General features: G+C 38.4%; 1 protein-coding gene and 1 long non-coding RNA gene across 7 annotated transcripts in view; one reads left to right on the top strand and one right to left on the bottom strand.

The window, feature by feature from the left end:
• Positions 1-17,814, top strand: part of LOC146451042 (uncharacterized) — a 147,607-nt gene that overhangs the window by 35,866 nt on the left and 93,927 nt on the right. Inside the window, exons 1-5 of one of the 6 annotated variants that reach the window (XM_085099642.1) lie at positions 6,275-6,389; positions 6,488-6,543; positions 12,621-12,810; positions 13,463-13,590; positions 14,687-15,705. The exons of 3 other annotated variants lie outside the window; for them this stretch is intronic. In XM_085099642.1, coding sequence (XP_084955768.1) covers positions 6,520-6,543; positions 12,621-12,810; positions 13,463-13,590; positions 14,687-14,911 — 567 coding nt within the window. In that variant the 5' untranslated portion in view covers positions 6,275-6,389; positions 6,488-6,519 and the 3' untranslated portion in view covers positions 14,912-15,705. Of the gene's footprint in view, positions 1-6,245; positions 6,544-12,620; positions 12,811-13,462; positions 13,591-14,686; positions 15,706-17,814 lie in introns of those variants that run through there. 2 more of the 6 variants (XM_085099637.1, XM_085099643.1) reach the window with 2 other exon arrangements.
• LOC146451031 (uncharacterized) overlaps positions 14,985-17,814 on the bottom strand; it is a 351,087-nt gene continuing 348,257 nt past the window's right edge. Inside the window, exon 2 of the long non-coding RNA XR_014860136.1 lies at positions 14,985-15,904. This is a non-coding gene — a long non-coding RNA (uncharacterized LOC146451031). The remainder of the gene's footprint in view (positions 15,905-17,814) is intronic.

The following is a 17,814-nucleotide window of genomic DNA, read 5'->3' as shown; positions in this document are numbered from 1 at the left end:
ACGTAGCGGATGTGTTAGACCGCACGGTTCAGCAATAAACGAGTTTACAATATTACAAGGACGTTAACTGAATTAATGTTCGCGTTTAATTATCAAAAATGTGCTTAACACAATTTATTTCAACAAGTTCAGAGCCATACACGAAGAGACTAATTTATTAAATATGGTAGTCATTAGATGTCAAGTTGGAAACTACGATATCTCCCAAGTCCTTCACTGATGTAACAGGCGTGATGGTTTTACCCAGAAAAGTCAGCTTCAGGTTTGTCATCCTTTGATGCAATTGACGGGTGTTCCGGATAAAAAAAAAAAAAAACCTCCCGAGAAGTTGAACTTGAGCCAACATCGCAGACGTGGTATCGATTAAGATCCGTGGAATATCCTCTGATGCAGACTTCTCATATTAGTTGTTTCTCGCGAAATTAACACGTCACGCTCATGTAAATGTTACAATGTTACGCATGTGCTTCACGTCCCATTCACTCCTTGATGAAGCATGTAACTTGTTTTCTTTACGTAAATCCGTAAACGTGTTGTATGGTTGATGCTTTGTGCATATACTCACCAGTTATGCATGCAACTACCACTCGTAAAACAAATCCCTGATCCCTGCTTAAGCACTAGTTTAACCTTTTAATGATATTTCAGAAAACCGGATGGCGGATCGACGGCTGTTATTTGAGGAAATCCAAGAACAAAATCAATCCACGCAGAGTTTTACAGGTGTTGCTCTCCCTGCTTAAGCACTAGTTTAGTCTTTTAATGATACTTCAGAAAACCGGATGGCGGATCGACGGCTGTTATTTGAGGAAATCTAAGAACAAAATCAATCCACGCAGAGTTTTACAGGTGTTGCTCTCCCTGCTTAAGCACTAGTTTAGTCTTTTAATGATACTTCAGAAAACCGGATGGCGGATCGACGGCTGTTATTTGAGCAAATCTAAGAACAAAATCAATCCACGCAGAGTTTTACAGGTGTTGCTCCAGGTAAATAGTTTTTCCTTTCCGGTTTATGCCTGGTCAGTTGGCGGCATAAGGGCGCCTTCTTCGAGACTCGTGATTCCAGAATAATAATGTTTATTTCTTATATTGCGCAGTCTAACATGCTAGATATGATCGAATGCGCATTACAAAATCTTAATATGAAGTAATAAATGGCTAATCTAAATAATAACAACAACAATAATTTACAATCTCCGGAAAAAACAATAAAATTAAAATATGAGTTAATAAGAGAACTAATAAAAAGCTAATTTAAAAAGATGTGTCTTTAGTAAAACTTTAAAAGTATTTAATGATTGGCATTGTCTGATTTCCAAAGGGAGTCGGTTCCATACTTTGGGCGCGACATTTTCAAACGCCCTATCCCCTAGTCTCTTTTTTGTTCTATAGGTATTATCCATTAGAAGTATGCCCCGGTGTGATCTCAACTGGTACCGCGAGCTGTCATTGATTTTTATCAAGTCTAAAAGATACTGTGGTGGGACGCCATAGATACATTTGTGAACTAACATTGCTATCTTGAATTCTATTCTGTGGGTAACCGCAAGCCAGTGCAGGTTGATCAATGATGGTGTGATATGATCATACCTGGATACAGTACATACCAGCCGAGCTGCCGCGTTCTGTAGGCGTTGCAGCTTACCAAGATGAACAGCGGGCGTACCATATAATAGACCGTTACAATAGTCTATTCGTATTCGAATAGGCCGAATACACGGAATGTACGGTGTTCATGTTATTTTAAGACCTATTCTGGTTTTCGAAATGAACAGAATAGTATGCTGAAAACTGATAGCGGAATGAACGGAATACAGTCCGCTCAAAATAAGGGGAATTATTTTCCGTTTGGGAAGCTTTTCGTTTTAATAAAAAGACGTGGAATTGTATTCTTTTGGTAACTGATATTCTGTGTATTCTGTCATAACTTAACGCGGATAAAAATAGCCAGAATTGTTCCAGTACATGAGCAGCTTTGAGCAGGAAAAAAATTCCACCCAGGGGTCCTCTTAATATTGTACGCGATGTGTCATCGTATGCCTGGAAATGTAACATGAAACAGCCACAGTGTATTGTAGTCACGCAGTTTCATCTTGCGTTTTCGAGATAAACTCGTGGCTTGCGACGCGCAGTGTTTTACGGAGCGGTATTGTATGATATATTTTCCACGGTCAACTGCCGATTTTGCTATTGGTTTGCCTTCGTTTTCATAACGTTTCCCAGCCCAGACTGTCACAAAGGAATGGAATTTTTTGTATTTATCGACAATTGCGGCGGGCAGCAATTTAATTTATTGAATAACAGCAGACCACTTCCTCTGCTCGAGGATTGACCTTTACACATGCATATTCGACTTGGTAAGTTGTATCTAGCATAAAGCCGAGGAAAATAGTTCTTGGGTCATTCGTTTTTATTTTTTCCACCTGAGAATTGAATGCGATGCTAAGATAAATCGACGCCAGCTTCGATAAAATAATGTACTTCTGAAATTGAGTTGTATTAGTGTGAATTGACCCAGCTTTCTCTGTCTGTGAATTTGGCTAACAAATTTCCTCTCAGCATTTAACGCAAGTATCATAGGATTGAAATCTCGAATAGCAACGTATACCTTTAGGAATTATAACGATATTTTTGAAGGATGTACCTCTTCAGACCATTGCCGCGAGTCGAAGTCTTGTTGAATCTTTGTTATTATGGCGGGAAACTGATCGAGGTTGGGAAACTCGCGCGTATTCGTCATGGATTCACGATCATATAAAAGCAAAGAAAGGAATTGGTGAGTAGTGAAATTTGTAAATAGGCTATATCAATTTTAAGATTCTGTTTTTTGAACTTATTGTATTGCATAGCTTTGCTCTTAGTCATTTGTTTACTGCACTGTTTTTATCTACCGCGCGCCACATTAATTCAACCATCACCGCGCGATATTAATCCTGTTCTGCTTTACTTGGGTAGTCAGTTTTTATTGAACTGTTGTTATCTGTCGAGCAGACTGCTTTACTTGGGTAGTCAGTTCTTCCCAGAACTGTTGTTATCTGTCGAGCAAACTGCTTTACTTGGGTAGTCAGTTCTTTATTAAGCTGTTGTTATCTGTCGAGCAGAACATTAACCGGCTAACCACGCGCTATGAACACTAACTTAGGTTCTGCTTTAGCTTATCGAGCAGAATGCTCTGCTTCCACTAATTAATATCGCAATAACCAATTCTGCTCTACTTGGGTAGTCAGCTTTCTTTTCAGTGAGCTGTTGTTATCTGTCGGGCAGGATATTGATCTAGCTTACTGTAATATTCTGCTTTGTAATATTTTGCTTCTGCGTTGCGCATAGCTGCTCTGTCGAGTACAAATGTAGTATACAGTAACACTGCTTTGTAGTCCCAATTCTTTATAACTCTTTATGAGAGGAATACCAACCTCGCACTCCAGTTTATCAACTATTCCTTTTTTCTTCCATTTTAGGGACGTCCAAATGCAACTCGCGGAGGCGATCACTTGCTTTGTATCATCAATGTACAATTGTATCACTTTTCTTTCTTTTTTCTTTTGTGGAAAAAAGACTCCGAATTTTGTTTAATGTGATTACAACGTTATCAAAAACAGTGTCTAGCGCGGCTTGTGCTACAATAAATATCGTTACATTTTGTGCAGTAACTAAACGTCCCAAACTCTGTTCCGCGATTCTACTGCTTTTGGCAGGAATTGTTTGCGTTTGTTCTTTGATTCGATGTTCTTTTAAAATGCTAAATCGCCCAGTTGCCTATTTTGAGTGGTTCATATTATATTAAGCCTGTGCCCTGGAGTTACTATTCAAGCAAAAGAACCATGTCTTACAAAAAGCGTAAGAACCTTCGTTACTGGTTACCGTTCGCGTGGATAAAACGAAAGCATTCCTCGCGCGTTCGATCTGCACAAACCACGATGTCTGGGATTTTGTTTCTCTCTGCGTGACTGCTGGAACTCCGCACGTGTGAAAAAAGACCATTCCGACCATGAATTATAACACGCAAAGGTGCAAAACGGTTTCTCTTGTTGCAGTTAATGATAAGCCATTGGTGATTTCAACTCACCGTAAGCTCATTAGCATACATTTTTTTCTTCACCTAAGCTCATCATGCTATGCACCCGAGTCAATTTGAGCAGAGAAAGCGAATTACTAGAAGGCTGATACGCTAATAAAAGAATGTCTTGTGTTAAATACTAATTTTACTAGACTAAATATAAGGCTTGTAAATATCGGTGTGACAGGAAAAACAAGAAATGATGCATTAAGTAGCTGGCACTACACAATCGTAAAGAGTCGAGCTTGGGAGAATTCGCTCGGTGGGGAGACCAGAGATGACGCAGTGGTGGGAACACTCCTCTCCCACCAATGTGACCTGGGTTCAATTCCTGGATGTGGGTTGAACTTGTTCAGGTTGATTCTCTTCCTTGCTCCAACAAACCTGACTAGTACTGTAGGTGCCTCCGCTCAACATTTTGATGTGTAACTGGGCATGGCTTTGCTGTTCGTATCAGTGAGTAAACATGGGTTTAGTTGTTATGGGATTGTACTGATAAAATAACATAAATAAACCGCTTTATTTAAGGACGGTGCCTACTAACACCAAAGTATTTTTGCGCGGTTTATGACTATGCGGGAAAAGCAGACCTTTTTTGTATCGGCTATGGAAATCCAAACAGAAAATTGGGGGTTACCACGCATTTCTTCGGAGCAAGAAATTTTCTTCTTTGACCGCTTTTCGAAAGAGAGAAAGAAACGTGTTCTTTTCTGTGTGTCCACGACAAATGTGTAAATTTTATACGCGAAAAGCCGTGCATGGCTTTGCAGTCGAACATGTATATAACGACCACCCCGGGACTTGAGGAGCTGGCCGCTTAATACAGGATCACTAAAAATACTCACTGGGCGTTGTCTAACGTCAATTTTAATGGCGTGTCATACAAAAACACTTCACGCAAGGAAACAATAGGAAAATCAACACTATTTTAAGCAATCAATACTTTAAACAAAGTTTAGTGCCAATTTGTAACTTAACGGTATAATATACGTAACATTGTGTAAAAGTACTATAAAGTAAATTGTCCTCTACTCTTCTACGGTATGCAGTGCTCTATTTCTATGACTTACAGTTCACAACAAAATATCTCATTCCGTCATTTCATAGTCGTTACGCTTAATATTCAATGTCACATGGCTGAAGAACAAGCTAATTAAAGAGGAATTTCTTCCTAAAGAGTGTAGCATATTCAAAACAAACATTTTTAGCGTTCGTGATATGGTACTGTCCTTCAGCACATTGCGGAGTCTGAAAAGCGTTAAGGATATTAAACGGCCGAGTATCAGCTTACAGGCTGGATCGCATTTTAAACACAGTAAATAACCGCATTAAATAACATATAGCTTTGTTTCCATCCAAGGGTAGCCGCTTAATACAGGTAAAAATAACAAAGAAAGACAAACATAGGACTGTTACAGGGTGGCCGCGGCCGCTTAATAGAGGTGGCCGCCTAATACAGGTAACAAATACAGCGTTTGTACCAGCGAACAATCGGGACTTTGGAAACTGGCCGCTTAATAGAGGGTGGCCGCTTAATACAGAGCCGTTATATCCAGGTTCGACTGTATTTTCTATGACAAGAAGAATGAAAATAGGCTCATTAGATTACGCGCTTCCCAGGAAGGTGTTGAGTCTTATCGTTAACAGTTTTTACCTTTTACGTGACGTTTTTTCAATCGAGTGTATACATTCGATATGATAAAATGATGAAAACGTACGGACATGAATAATTTTAGCAAGACTTGAAAACTGGTCGGAGAAATAACGTATTTGTCATAAAATCTGACTCAGAAATTACGTCACATGAAAATGAACAATTCATCATTTTTCAGTAAAGGAAGTCGTGGCAAGGGTATTAAAAAGTAGAGAACTGAGTCCGTAGTCCGTCATACTTTTCAGTGAAAGTACTAATTCAATGTTTATTTTTAAATCTAACATATTCAGTATATCAATCAAATCTCTTTTGATGGTACTATTCAGGACTAGATTAAAACACATCCTCTATATAAACATCCTTTTGGTTTTTTATCAGTTGTTATCTCTGCTAAAAATTAAGGTTAACATAACCTAACAAACAAAGAAATTAATAAAATACCGGATGAGATTAGGAGGGTAATAGAATATAACAAAAAAAAAAAATGTTTGTTTTCTTGGAGCTAGCAAACCACGTACTGCTCTGTGGATCACGTTCTGTCAACAAGCTGCATTTAAACAAAAAATATGCACTTTCAGTGAGAGCATTCTTTTCTAAGCAAGGGTTCTAGATGTAGAGGTGGAATCCTGTGACAATAACTCGTTGTCAGTAGATTTCTGGGTGGGGAACTTTGCGGAGGTAATATGAACCCGTTTTAACTGATACCAACCGACCTTTGTAAACTGAGATTCCGTCTATGTGCATATTTAACATAAGAGTCGAATCGATCTATTCAGTTGAGGTTCCTGAGGACAAGTGGACGAACGAAATGGATTTAAAACTCATCTCTGCAGTAAGTAAAGCTAGACAGCTTAACTGTTAGATTTTAAAGAATCAAGGCTTACAATTTGGGTTGGTTATACTGGGAGTTATGATTTTTTTGGTGTGTCGCAGGACCTATTAAAGTTTTGCAGGCACGTATTAGACGAGGAAGTCTACGTAAAAAGCTTGCTAAGAGCTTTCTTTAAAATTTAGGAGGTGCTTACAGTTAGCACAATCATTAGAGCATGGGAGGTCTATATACGAATGGGATTTATCTCCTACAATTATATCTTTGGTGATTTTCAAGGCTTAACATCATTTCTCTCAAGATATAACAGAAAAATTTAGAACTTTCCTAAGGTATATCCTAACTTCTGTTTCATGAACAATACCTTATGACAAACCGAACTGAAGAGTCTCCCAAGCTTACTTGTCGTGTGGCGGTTATCGATCGATTCGCAAAGCTTAGCTAATCAGGGATAGTTTTGAAATAATTTATAAATATCATCAATGAAGATTTTATCTCAATCGAATTGTTCATCGCGATCATCAACAAAACCGATAACTAACGAAGGATTTGTTTTTGTTCAAGCTGCGCCGCGATATTCCTCCTGTAAATTTGATACATAAATTGACTTGTTTTCAAATTTTGCTTCGAATTACTGGAAATTGACATTTTGTCCTTGGGAAGGACAGCAGCAAAAATACAAAAAGTCAATTTTTGCTCAGTGGAAAAGATTGTGGCAATTTCCACACACTGATCACCTCGTTGCAAATCGATATGAAAACTCATAGACGATCAGATTTCTCTCCAAAAGCAAGACAGGTCTTATTACCAGTTGGTAAGTCAATTTTGACCTTCTACGTTTAGGAGAAAACTAAAGACACGTCCTGAGATAGGAAGTCTTTGTGAATAGTTGTTTCGTGTCTTAAAACTTTGGACGTCCGGCCTTACTCTGAAAAGTTGTGAGCCTGATGTCTTAACACTGGAAACATGTTTTATAAAAAACGGAGTTTTTAAAATAGAATTAAGCGATCTCGTAGAATAATCATAGATCTTAGAAAGCGGTTATGGGTTATTATAGCTTGGAATGCTTCCTAAATCATGACAATGGGCATTGAAAACTACATGTTTTGGACTGAAAAGTGGAAAGCAGTTTTAATATCCGGACTGCAGCTCCCTCCCGACCGATCATGATGATTTCAAGCCCGGTCACGTCTTGTTTCTGACTAGTCAAATAACACTGAAATAAATTTAACTCTTAAAACATTTCCAGCCGACAAATGCAGGATGTTCTTCGGAGTTACTTTCGTACTTTAAAACTCTTAAACTAGTTGAAAACGTTGCTTATTTATGGCGAGTAGCACAACCAAACCGGATCGCTGCAAATGTTTTTTTCTTTCACCCGAAGCTGAACTGTATGAATTTCATAGTCGCTTTCATCGCATCACCGCTACAGGTATAGAACGAATTCACAAAAAATTGTAGAGCATGGTACCAGTATCGCTGAGGTTATCCAGCGTTCAAGCCGGAAGTTTTTCAGGCTTTCTTTTCGCTACTACATCAGTAAAAAGCACCTACATAACTGCGGTGATCGTTCACTTTATTCAAACAATACTTAGGATACATATTGGTGAATCTAGCCCCAGGCTTTTATATGGAAATATTTTACAGGCTGTCCTCACTTTTTGCACTGGAAAGTTTTCTTTCTTCGGAAATGTACCATTGGAAACACTGTCTTGAGAGAGGTATTAGTATTCCTCGGGATTTTTTTTTTTCATTAGGATCGAACGCAAAATCGCAAAAATGGCAAAAAGAAATTCAAGTTTTGCAACCTTTTCGTGCTATGCAGTATATGTCGTTAATTTTATCTCTCGTTTTAAAATCCCCTGGTCTAGCCAACGAGGCGGATTAAGCTAATGCATAGATCGCCTACGTGATTTAGGTAAGTGCATATACATAACTTAAGAGTTTGCACGCAATGATAAAGGAAACAATCTGCCTATCACTTACGCTCAAGTGATGGAATTTTACTAGTCTTTTTTCGTGGAAAAATCATGGCTGATCATTTGGTGATAGGTGTTTTGCCGCCACTGCTTCCGCACTGAGGAATGCTTTACCTTTTAGCTTACGGAATTCTAGATCACTGTAGCATTTTAATCCTCAGTGGAAACTTATCTTTTTAAATTAGCTTTTGTTGCCTTGTACCGTATGTATTCGATTATAAACCGCCCACGGCGTTTATTTAATTTTGGAACCATGAGGGTGGGGGATTATTTTTTAATCCCAACATTTTCAACAAGCGAGGACATTTTTAAAGAATAACAAAACGAGGAAAAACAAGTTTAATTAATTTCGCTTCAAAAAGACAAAACAAATTTTAAACGCTAACATGAGCAAGCCGTAAAGAACATAAAAGTTCACTGACTACCGTATCTAAAGCCTATTCTGGAACACAACTGACGCTCCTTTTACTTCACGCTGGGCTAGTACAGAAATGTTTTGTTGTTGTTGTTGTTGTTGTTGTTGTTGTTGTTGTTGTTGTTGTTGTTGGAAGGGAGGTGGGGTACGTGCTTTTTAAGTTTATGAACTTTCAAGGTGGGTGCTTATTAACTTTAGTACTGATTGGCTAGCTCGGTGGTGAGTAGCAAAGTACAATTCAACTCCGAACAGCCGAAGAGAAACAAGATGGATTCCCGTTTCGCCACGGTTGCTTAAGAGGAAATTATTTCGATAAACGAGGCGGCTGTTAAAAAAAAGAAGAAAAAAAAAATTACATAAATAGCAACAAAGTTTGGTTTGACGGTATTAAATGGTAAGTTATTTAACCTTTTCAACCTCATGTTCCAAGGCGAAAAATGAAAATACAATCCCTTGTTTACGAAAACTACTGAGCACTAAAATTACAATGAAAACAATGTAACATCTAATATTTTTCAACATGGTCTCAACAACAAGACGAATTTCACAGAAAAGTGAAGAAATGGCACCGTAGGAACTAAACAATTGTCTCCAAAGCCTTTATTTGTCTGCAAGAAAGCGAGACGAAACTTTCTACAATAAGAGATCGTTTACCGCGCGGTGCGCGAGATTTTAAATTTCATACCATTTGTCGGTATATTGTCAGAAGTAAAATAATTCTTATTCAGCTTGTGTGGTATATACTAAAACTATTATTCACCTCATTGTCGGTGAAAGTCATAGATATTTACCTCGTCGCTTCGCGGCTCGGTAAATAGCCATCACTTTTCACCTCCACTGAGATGATTAATTGTTAATTGATTGCGCGTGATTGCGGGTGATTGCGGGAGATGTGCTAGCGATGAGATATAAAGCTTGTTAACAGGTCACTGAAAAAGAATTTAGAGTCGTTATTACTTTGGCTCGATTTCAGAGGCTGACCAAGTACAGACATTCAAACAAATTAATCACCACTGGATAAACACCTCGGCTAGAGGATTATAGCAAGTTGTTGATTTGTTTTGCTGGATAGTAGACAACTGGTCTGTAGATCACTCTTCTATTATTCTTATTAAAACACTGAAAAGGCTTTTGTCAGGTGTCATTTACACGGATATGTTTACTTTCAGATGAGCACGAGCTATGGTTTTCAAGTTTTTTTTATATGACTCCCCACTATATAAGAACAAAAACATCACGAAATGTTTTTGGAGATAACAAGATTTTAAGTTGCACGCAATATTTAGACGTCGAAATAAGTTCACCGGAACAATGACAATCGCACGCAACGGAAAGAGCACATCCATTGTTGTCTGAGAAAGTATGTCTCTTCCACTTCTAAGAACAAGGAAATGTAACTAATAGCTTCATTAACTGCAACCAAGACTACGATCGTTGACAAGTTGCTTGAAAAGACCCGTGGGAACAAACATGTTCGGCAACTCTTGAGCTCCGATATCGAAATAGATATTCTCCTCACTGTTTTACGCATATTTCTAGAGGCACAAGTTGAGAGAGTCTGTTTTTATGCATCAGTCGTTTCTAACACTGCACACTCCCCCAGGACTGACCGGCCCCGTGGGCATTCCGATTTTTGTAAAGCAGTCCACGGCTGGGACTGAATCCGTTTGATTCTTCCTTGGCTTATGACTTGCTAAGCTAAGTCTCAGAGTGTCCTATGTCTCGGTATTGCTCTAGTCAACGTTAGTACTGTGAATCTACCATCTCATTTTTGTCCTCACTAGATATAGTTAACACAAGTTTTTCACAGCTCTATTCATGTACTCGTATTTTCATGATAGCTTATTAATGTTCTACAAAGACTATTTCACAACCAATGATAAAATTCATACGTACAATACACGATCAACATCAAATTAGTACACATTACTTACAAACGGACAAATTATGGAGCATTCGTATGGAACAGCTTACCGGCTGTTCTAAAGGAATCAAAATCATATAGAATTAAAAAAAAAATCAATGAAATTGTATATTCAACACCAATTATCTTAAGTTAGTATCAGAAATAGTAATAAGTTATAAGCTTGGACAATCTTGTTAATTTAATGATAAGAATTCCATCCTTTCCTTGACGCCAACTATTGTGTAACAACTAATTACGGGGGATCTTTGCAAAAGTTTAACAAGCTTTCTTAAGATCTCCTTGTCTCTTAAAATAACTGAGTTTTGTGAACACCTGATAATACATGATGTAAAGGAATTAAGGTAAAATAAAATATATATTATATATTAACACAAGTTTGTCGCCTTTGCCGACGAAACCGGAAAAAGCGGAAACAACAATCACAATGATAAGTTCAACAGGCTCTGAAAAAAATTTCTTCAGTAGTTACCAAAGAACCAAAACTATATAAGGTTTGACCGCCTTGATTGAAAAATGTGTTTTAAAAGCGTTTGAATCTTGTCAGCTGCAACTGACGGATTCCCTCGCCGGATGATGACAGCCTTACCCCCACTAGAGTTCGAATGCCATTTCTTTTGACAGCAGTATTAAAAAAAAATGAACGAGGAAATATTTCTGGAATTAAATAGCTTTTATGTTGCCTATCTCGCAGGCACGCAATAAACTCATTACGGAACAGCGGCTATTGCAGGCAACGGAAGCAACCTTATCCAAGGAGCTCTTTTTAATAAATGCATTCATTACAGTTCGTCAGAAGTCTTTGTCTCTTACACTTCTTAGAATGAAAGAAGTCAGCCCTTCCTACCAATTTTGCCCCCCTCCAACCTCCCCTTAGGAAGGCCTTGTGTTAAGGTTGCCCGATGGGCAACTTTTTCGAAAAACAGATTAAAGCTATCCGAACACGGCACGAAGTGCCGTGAGGAAACAATTCTAACAAAATTTCGCATGACATTTTTTTTCTTTGACACATAAAACTAGTACCCCAGTTTGTTATTAGCAAATGCATTTGTCAGGTAAAATTCGCACACGAGTAACAAAGATAGTTACTAAAACTTGTCACAGCAAATTTGCTCAAGAAGTCCATACATTCACGGTCTACTCAGGTTGCGAGCGCAGACGTATTTCCAGCTGTCTGGTTTTGTTGAATCACTTTACAACTGTCACTGAATAGATTCTGCACTGAACAAGTACACGTCGAGCCGGGGTTGAATATTAGGGACCAAAAGATTAAGGGTTTCCTTTGTAAACCGCAACCGTCGACAAGCAGTTTACAGTTCGGAGTTCGCCGTATGTACATAATCCAGGTTTAAGATTGAGGGTTACTTTTTACCTATACGCATCATGGCTAACTCTTAGGAAAACAAGATGGCAGCTGCGAGGAGGATAGTATTGAGGCAGCTGTTGTTGTTTTAAATTTAATTCTTGTAATCTCGTAACTGAATCAAACAAATCTTTTATCAAGATAACTCTTTAAAGACAGGAAATTTGACGTTTAAACGTGGCTTTATAGTCTTAAAACCAGCGAAAGTCTCTGCCGTAATTCACTTACCTCTAGACAGTTTCCTTGACGATGAAACCTGAACCTCAAACGGGACGGCAGGATCGGAGTTGACGTGACTTTTAGAGTTTTGCGGTTTGCGGGAAACTAGGAAAACCCTCAATCTTAAGGTCCCTATTGACTTGAAATTTCACACACACCGATGTATTTTTCTATTCTCAGGCTGTGGTCGTGTTTTTGTTGACGGCCTGTTTGGAGGTAAACCCTAATCCTCAGACCTCGTATTATCTTAGCTCCGACTTCAGAGTAGGTTTAGATTGCGCAAATGGAAATGTTCTTGGAGTACTTTGTACAGCGTCTTCTGCAGAGCGCCGATGTACATTAAAATGGGAAATATACACCTATCACACTGGTAAGTACACGTACATGACTGGTTAGCCCGACAAACTTGTGTACTCGAAGTTAAGGACGGTGCCTCCTTAAATAGATATTTGTGTACAGTTTAAGACTATGCGGGAAAAGTAGATCTTACGAGGGTTATTGGGATCCAAAATGGAAATTGTCAGCCAATCACAGAGCGCAGTTAAGTAAAACCAAAGCAACTGACTCCGCCTCTGAATTGAAAGCCACTCTGGTGTGCACGTAATGTACAGTACCCCGTCCTGAGTTCATCTCACAAGGATAAACGATTCGGAGAATATAATTGTCCAACCTCCGTCTCCAAACAATTATCGTATAATAGAAGCCTTGAAAGACTTGTGACTAGACTTGTGACTTGTGACTTGTGACTAGACTTGTGACTAGAGGGTTAATCAGGGATCCAAAAAGGAAATTGCTAGCCAATCACAGAGCGCAGTTAAGTGAAACCAAAGCAACTGACTCCGCCTCTCAATTGAAAACCGCTATTACTAAGCACGTAATGTACAGTACCCCGTCCTGAGATCATCTTACAAGGATAAACGATTCGGAAAATATAATTGTCCAGCCTCCGTCTCCAAACGATTATGGTGTAATAGAAGTCTTGAAAGATGTTTTTTATTACAATTAAATGCTATTTCATTAAGGATTTCAGATAATGAGTTTCAAAGGAAGGCGGGGATCAAAGTGTATTCAATTTACTGACCCACGCAGCGGAATTCAGTACGCACTGAAAGCAGCAAAAGAAAATCAAGATTGGAAACTTGTGTTTGAGGTGAGTCACGCTCATGAACAAAATCTCTGTTCCTTTCTACTTTACCGTTAAATTCTAAAAAAAAAAAAAAAAAAAATCTGACGTTTTTTAATTCTTTTAGCTTGGGTCCAGATTGACGAAGCCCTCCTAATTCAAGGGGTATCTTAAGGAATGTTTATTAACAATAGTCTATAGTTATTCCAGCAAAAGACTATTATTAAGGAACAATACGTTGAAAACATCTCAACTGAGGAGAACTTTGGGTGAACCACAGAGGGCAGTGTGAGTTCATTCAGAGGAGGGTCTCTCTTATTTGGCCCTTGGGCCTCGTGGCTTTTGGGCGAAAGTGACAGTAAACTGTGAGCCTTGGTTAAGCTAATGTCAATGTCACAGAGGACAGTGTGAGCTCATTCAGTGTTCAACTTTTTCAGTTATTCAAAACAAATCAGGCAAGAATTGCCTGCTTTGGTTACTTTTGAAAAGTTGGGGGCATATTGGCTGTGACTACGAGTCACCACTGGCAGCTAATGTGAAATGCCGGAATCTGCACCTCTTAGTTGCATCTAATTTCAAAAATTGAGCGCTCAGTTTTGGCTAATTCGTGGATCGGTGATATAAACCTCTTCCGGTGCAGACCCTATTGGGAACTTTTAGCCAAACGTTGTCGTAAAATATAAAGCACTAGAGAGGGTGTTTCATCAGATTTAGAGACACCGAGAAGTGGATGGAAAAAAACGTTTTTTAACCAACTTTTAGGAACTTGGAAAAAAACAGTCTTTGGAGTATGTGATATATCTTCTCAAAACATAAGATAATTCTTGGGGAAATTCAATGTAAAAGCTCACCAATTTAATGATAATTAAGATCACATTTCCAAACTTCCTTCATGGTAGTAATTAATTAGTTCGAGGGGATTAAATATTGACGGTTAAAATACCCTCAGTTATCGAATTCACGGTAATATATCACCTTATATATCCCTCGACGATGTAATTTTTTTTTCTTCTGATAGTTGACTAGTTAACACTTTGGTCACTAGAAGAGTACCTAGAAGAGAACTTATTTGTTTCTACCATTTCCTAAGTACGTTTAATAACATTTGCACTTGCATTCACAGCAACACCGATGCGGAAGTACAAGTGACCAGGCTTTTGTGTTCATGGAGAGGCTTGTTAGGGACGACAAGAAACGACAATTCGTATACCAACCCACTCTTGTTAACGAAACGATGTGCATTGGAGTAACCCATGACTGCAATGAAAACGTATCTCTTATAGAGACAAATGATATTCGTTCAGAAATATCTTGTAGATTTATAAAGCAGAAACGTCAGTTATCCTAAGAATTGGTTCGTGAAGGCCCAGGGAAGCTGTTGCGAACAGTTTATAATTTTGGAACATTCTTGATGAGTCATGTTGTTTTTTTTTTTTTTCCCGCATATTATAAAAAAATATCATTTCGTAATCCTCTTAGGTGCTAAATTGGTTAAGTTGTTAAGTAAGAGGCCTTGCCATTTCCGAGTTGTCTTGGAATGGGCTCTTATGCTAGAAAAGGTTTATGCTAGGACATTCGCTGAGTCTGAAACTGCAATTTGTAAATGACGGATTAAGGAGGGTCTCAATTGGGGGGGGGGGGGCAGCTTTGACGGTTGACGGTTAATTTTTAGCACTCCTCGTACTAATGAGGAGTGTTTTATTAGCTGATAAAAGACCGCATACTAATAAGGAGGAGGCTTATCGATATAAAGTCACTGTACGTGATGTACGTATAATCGACCATTTGATAGGTCAATGGGCTTATGAATTGTTTTAAAAAGAGTTTTTGAATGCGAGAAATTTTTTCATCACCTGGTGCTGACATTTAATCAGTCTCACTGCATCCGATCAGGTAACCGGAGCCCAATTGTTTAAAAAAAAAAAAAATTAACGCTAATCATCCGTGATTAAAAGTAAAGCTAATTGTTGAAAATGTCTTCAAGCTAATGGTAGGGAAAAGTATAAGTCAAAACTAAGGGACTAAATTCTTTTCGAAGCATCGTTACTCATTGATAATTAAACTTGAATGAAAGTTCACGTTAACCCAGGATTAGCTTAGTCGGGCTTTGAAGAACTGGGCCCGGATGAATAACTAACTCTTGTGAAACGTTTCAACGAAACGCACGCAATCTTCAAGTTGGTAATGAATTAGAGAGAACAATTTACTTGTTTTACCGTATACGACAGTCAAACGGCTTAAAATCATTTTAAGCTTACATGTTTGCTTTTTAGCTATTAATTATTAAATTTCACGAAAATTGAACATATCCCAATATTCCAGCAAAGCTTACGGGAAAATACTTCTGTGACCGAAATTTGAATATTATCGAGATAGACAGCATAGATACAGGTACCCTAAGCGCTTTCCGATCCGAAGCGTTGATTTAGTGTAAAGGTACTACTTGGTATGCTTATACTAAAAATACTATTGTTGTGAAGCTAATGTAAGGGTGTATTTTTGACTTTAATTTTAGAATACAGTTGTTATTTCCTTTCAGTAGTTTTGATAGATATTTTCCAGTTTATTTGCATTTTCCTGTTGTTAAAAGATTAGAGTGAACAGTTGTGCTGTGGACAGGTTTGTCTACTTCTTTTGACATTGGCTTGGGCCTCCTCGAAGGTTGAAATCAAGGCAGAACACTTAAGGATTTTAGCAGCCTGATTGGTTTCCCTTTGTATCTGTATTTTCTTAGAATAGTTGTGTTGTTCTTTCCTGTTAATGTACTTTGCCAAAACTAGTTCTTACATCTTGTTATGATTATTTGGCTTCGTAAACATGTTTATAGCACACTATAAAATAAATGAAGGCGTTATTTGAGTAATAATCGTAGACAAGATGTAGAATAGAGTAGAATTGATGTAGAGTTGACGTAAGGAAGAACCAGTTCCTTAAAGAATAAAGAAGAGCTAAAAAGATTCCTGGTGCCTTCTCTCTGCTGAGCCAAGCGAGTTTTACACTATTTCTCAAATAATACTGCACTTAGCTCAGTACGCCTTAACTGTTTTTCTTTTAAACTGCGCGGTGTCTACTCGAATTGACACCTTGTCGTTATATGCAATAGGTGTTTCAGGTTAATTTCAGTCAAACCTTCATGTATCACGTTTTCTCTTCACGTTTTCTCTTCACGTTTTCTCTTCACGTTTTCTCTTTCTGTGACTTATTTACTTGTCGTCGTTGAAACTGTTTTGCTTAGTCATCGGGGTTAAAGTCCGTTACAATTTTCGCCTGAAACTATTACCGACTATCGCTGATCACCGGAACATAAAGACGTGCCATAAAAGCTCGTCATTTTGATTTTTGAACTTTTCTACCGTGACACTCTTTGGGAGACTAGTCTTCCAGTATCAAGCCGGAAATTATCCAACCTACTGCAGAAATACAAAATCGAAACTGCTGTGGGAATTTTCCACCTTTCACAGACTGACGGTTCACCAACGCCGATAAGGGGGATGGGTGGGGAGGAGCTTGGTTGTTGATGCAACACTATTGAGCTGGAAATGCGCGAGAAGCTTTCACTTATGAAACGTTTCACCCTTAGTTCAGTCAAATATTACAATTGCAATACATTTGCATTCAGTTCCGCTCTTGCACTTTGATAATCCGGCGGAGATGGCCGCAGTTTTTTAAGAGCAACCTTTTATGTACCGCTGGTTATTGAGCTGGAAATGCGCGAGCAGCTTTCACTTATGAAACGTTTCACCCTTAGTTCAGTCAAATATCATAATTGCAATACATTTGCATTCAGTTCCGCTCTTGCACTTGAATAATCCGGATGGCCGCAGTTCGAAAAGCAGGCGTTTATTACCGCTGACTGGCTATTTTAAGCGTTTTTCAACCTTGTGAGCTACGTGGGAGAAAAAATAAATAAATAAAAATAAAGAACCTCCTGGGGAATGGCCTGGGGATGATTCTACTCACATCCCCAGTGAAGTGGCCAAGCGTGGTTTCCTCGGCTTAATTCCCGTTCAGGGCAACAATTTTTTTCCTTTCATGTAAGGCGTGTGTCGAAAGTCACTTCAGAGGGTCTCAATGGAGGGGGGGGGGGGGGGGGGGACAATTTTAAAGGTTGACATTTAAATTTTACTGCTTTCGACGGTTGACGATGATGAAGGGGAAATTTCTTCCATGAGTTATAGTTAATATGAACTTTTGTGTTTTTAATATCAGCAATTTAACAAATTGACGTCAGTTTTCATGCGTCTGTCCTGT

The sequence above is a fragment of the Pavona decussata genome, unplaced genomic scaffold (assembly GCF_977016875.1).
Source record: "Pavona decussata unplaced genomic scaffold, jaPavDecu1.1 SCAFFOLD_406, whole genome shotgun sequence".
Lineage (NCBI taxonomy): Eukaryota > Metazoa > Cnidaria > Anthozoa > Scleractinia > Agariciidae > Pavona > Pavona decussata.
The sequence above is the reverse complement of the archived record's forward strand: the minus strand, read 5'-3'. Positions and strand labels throughout refer to the sequence as shown.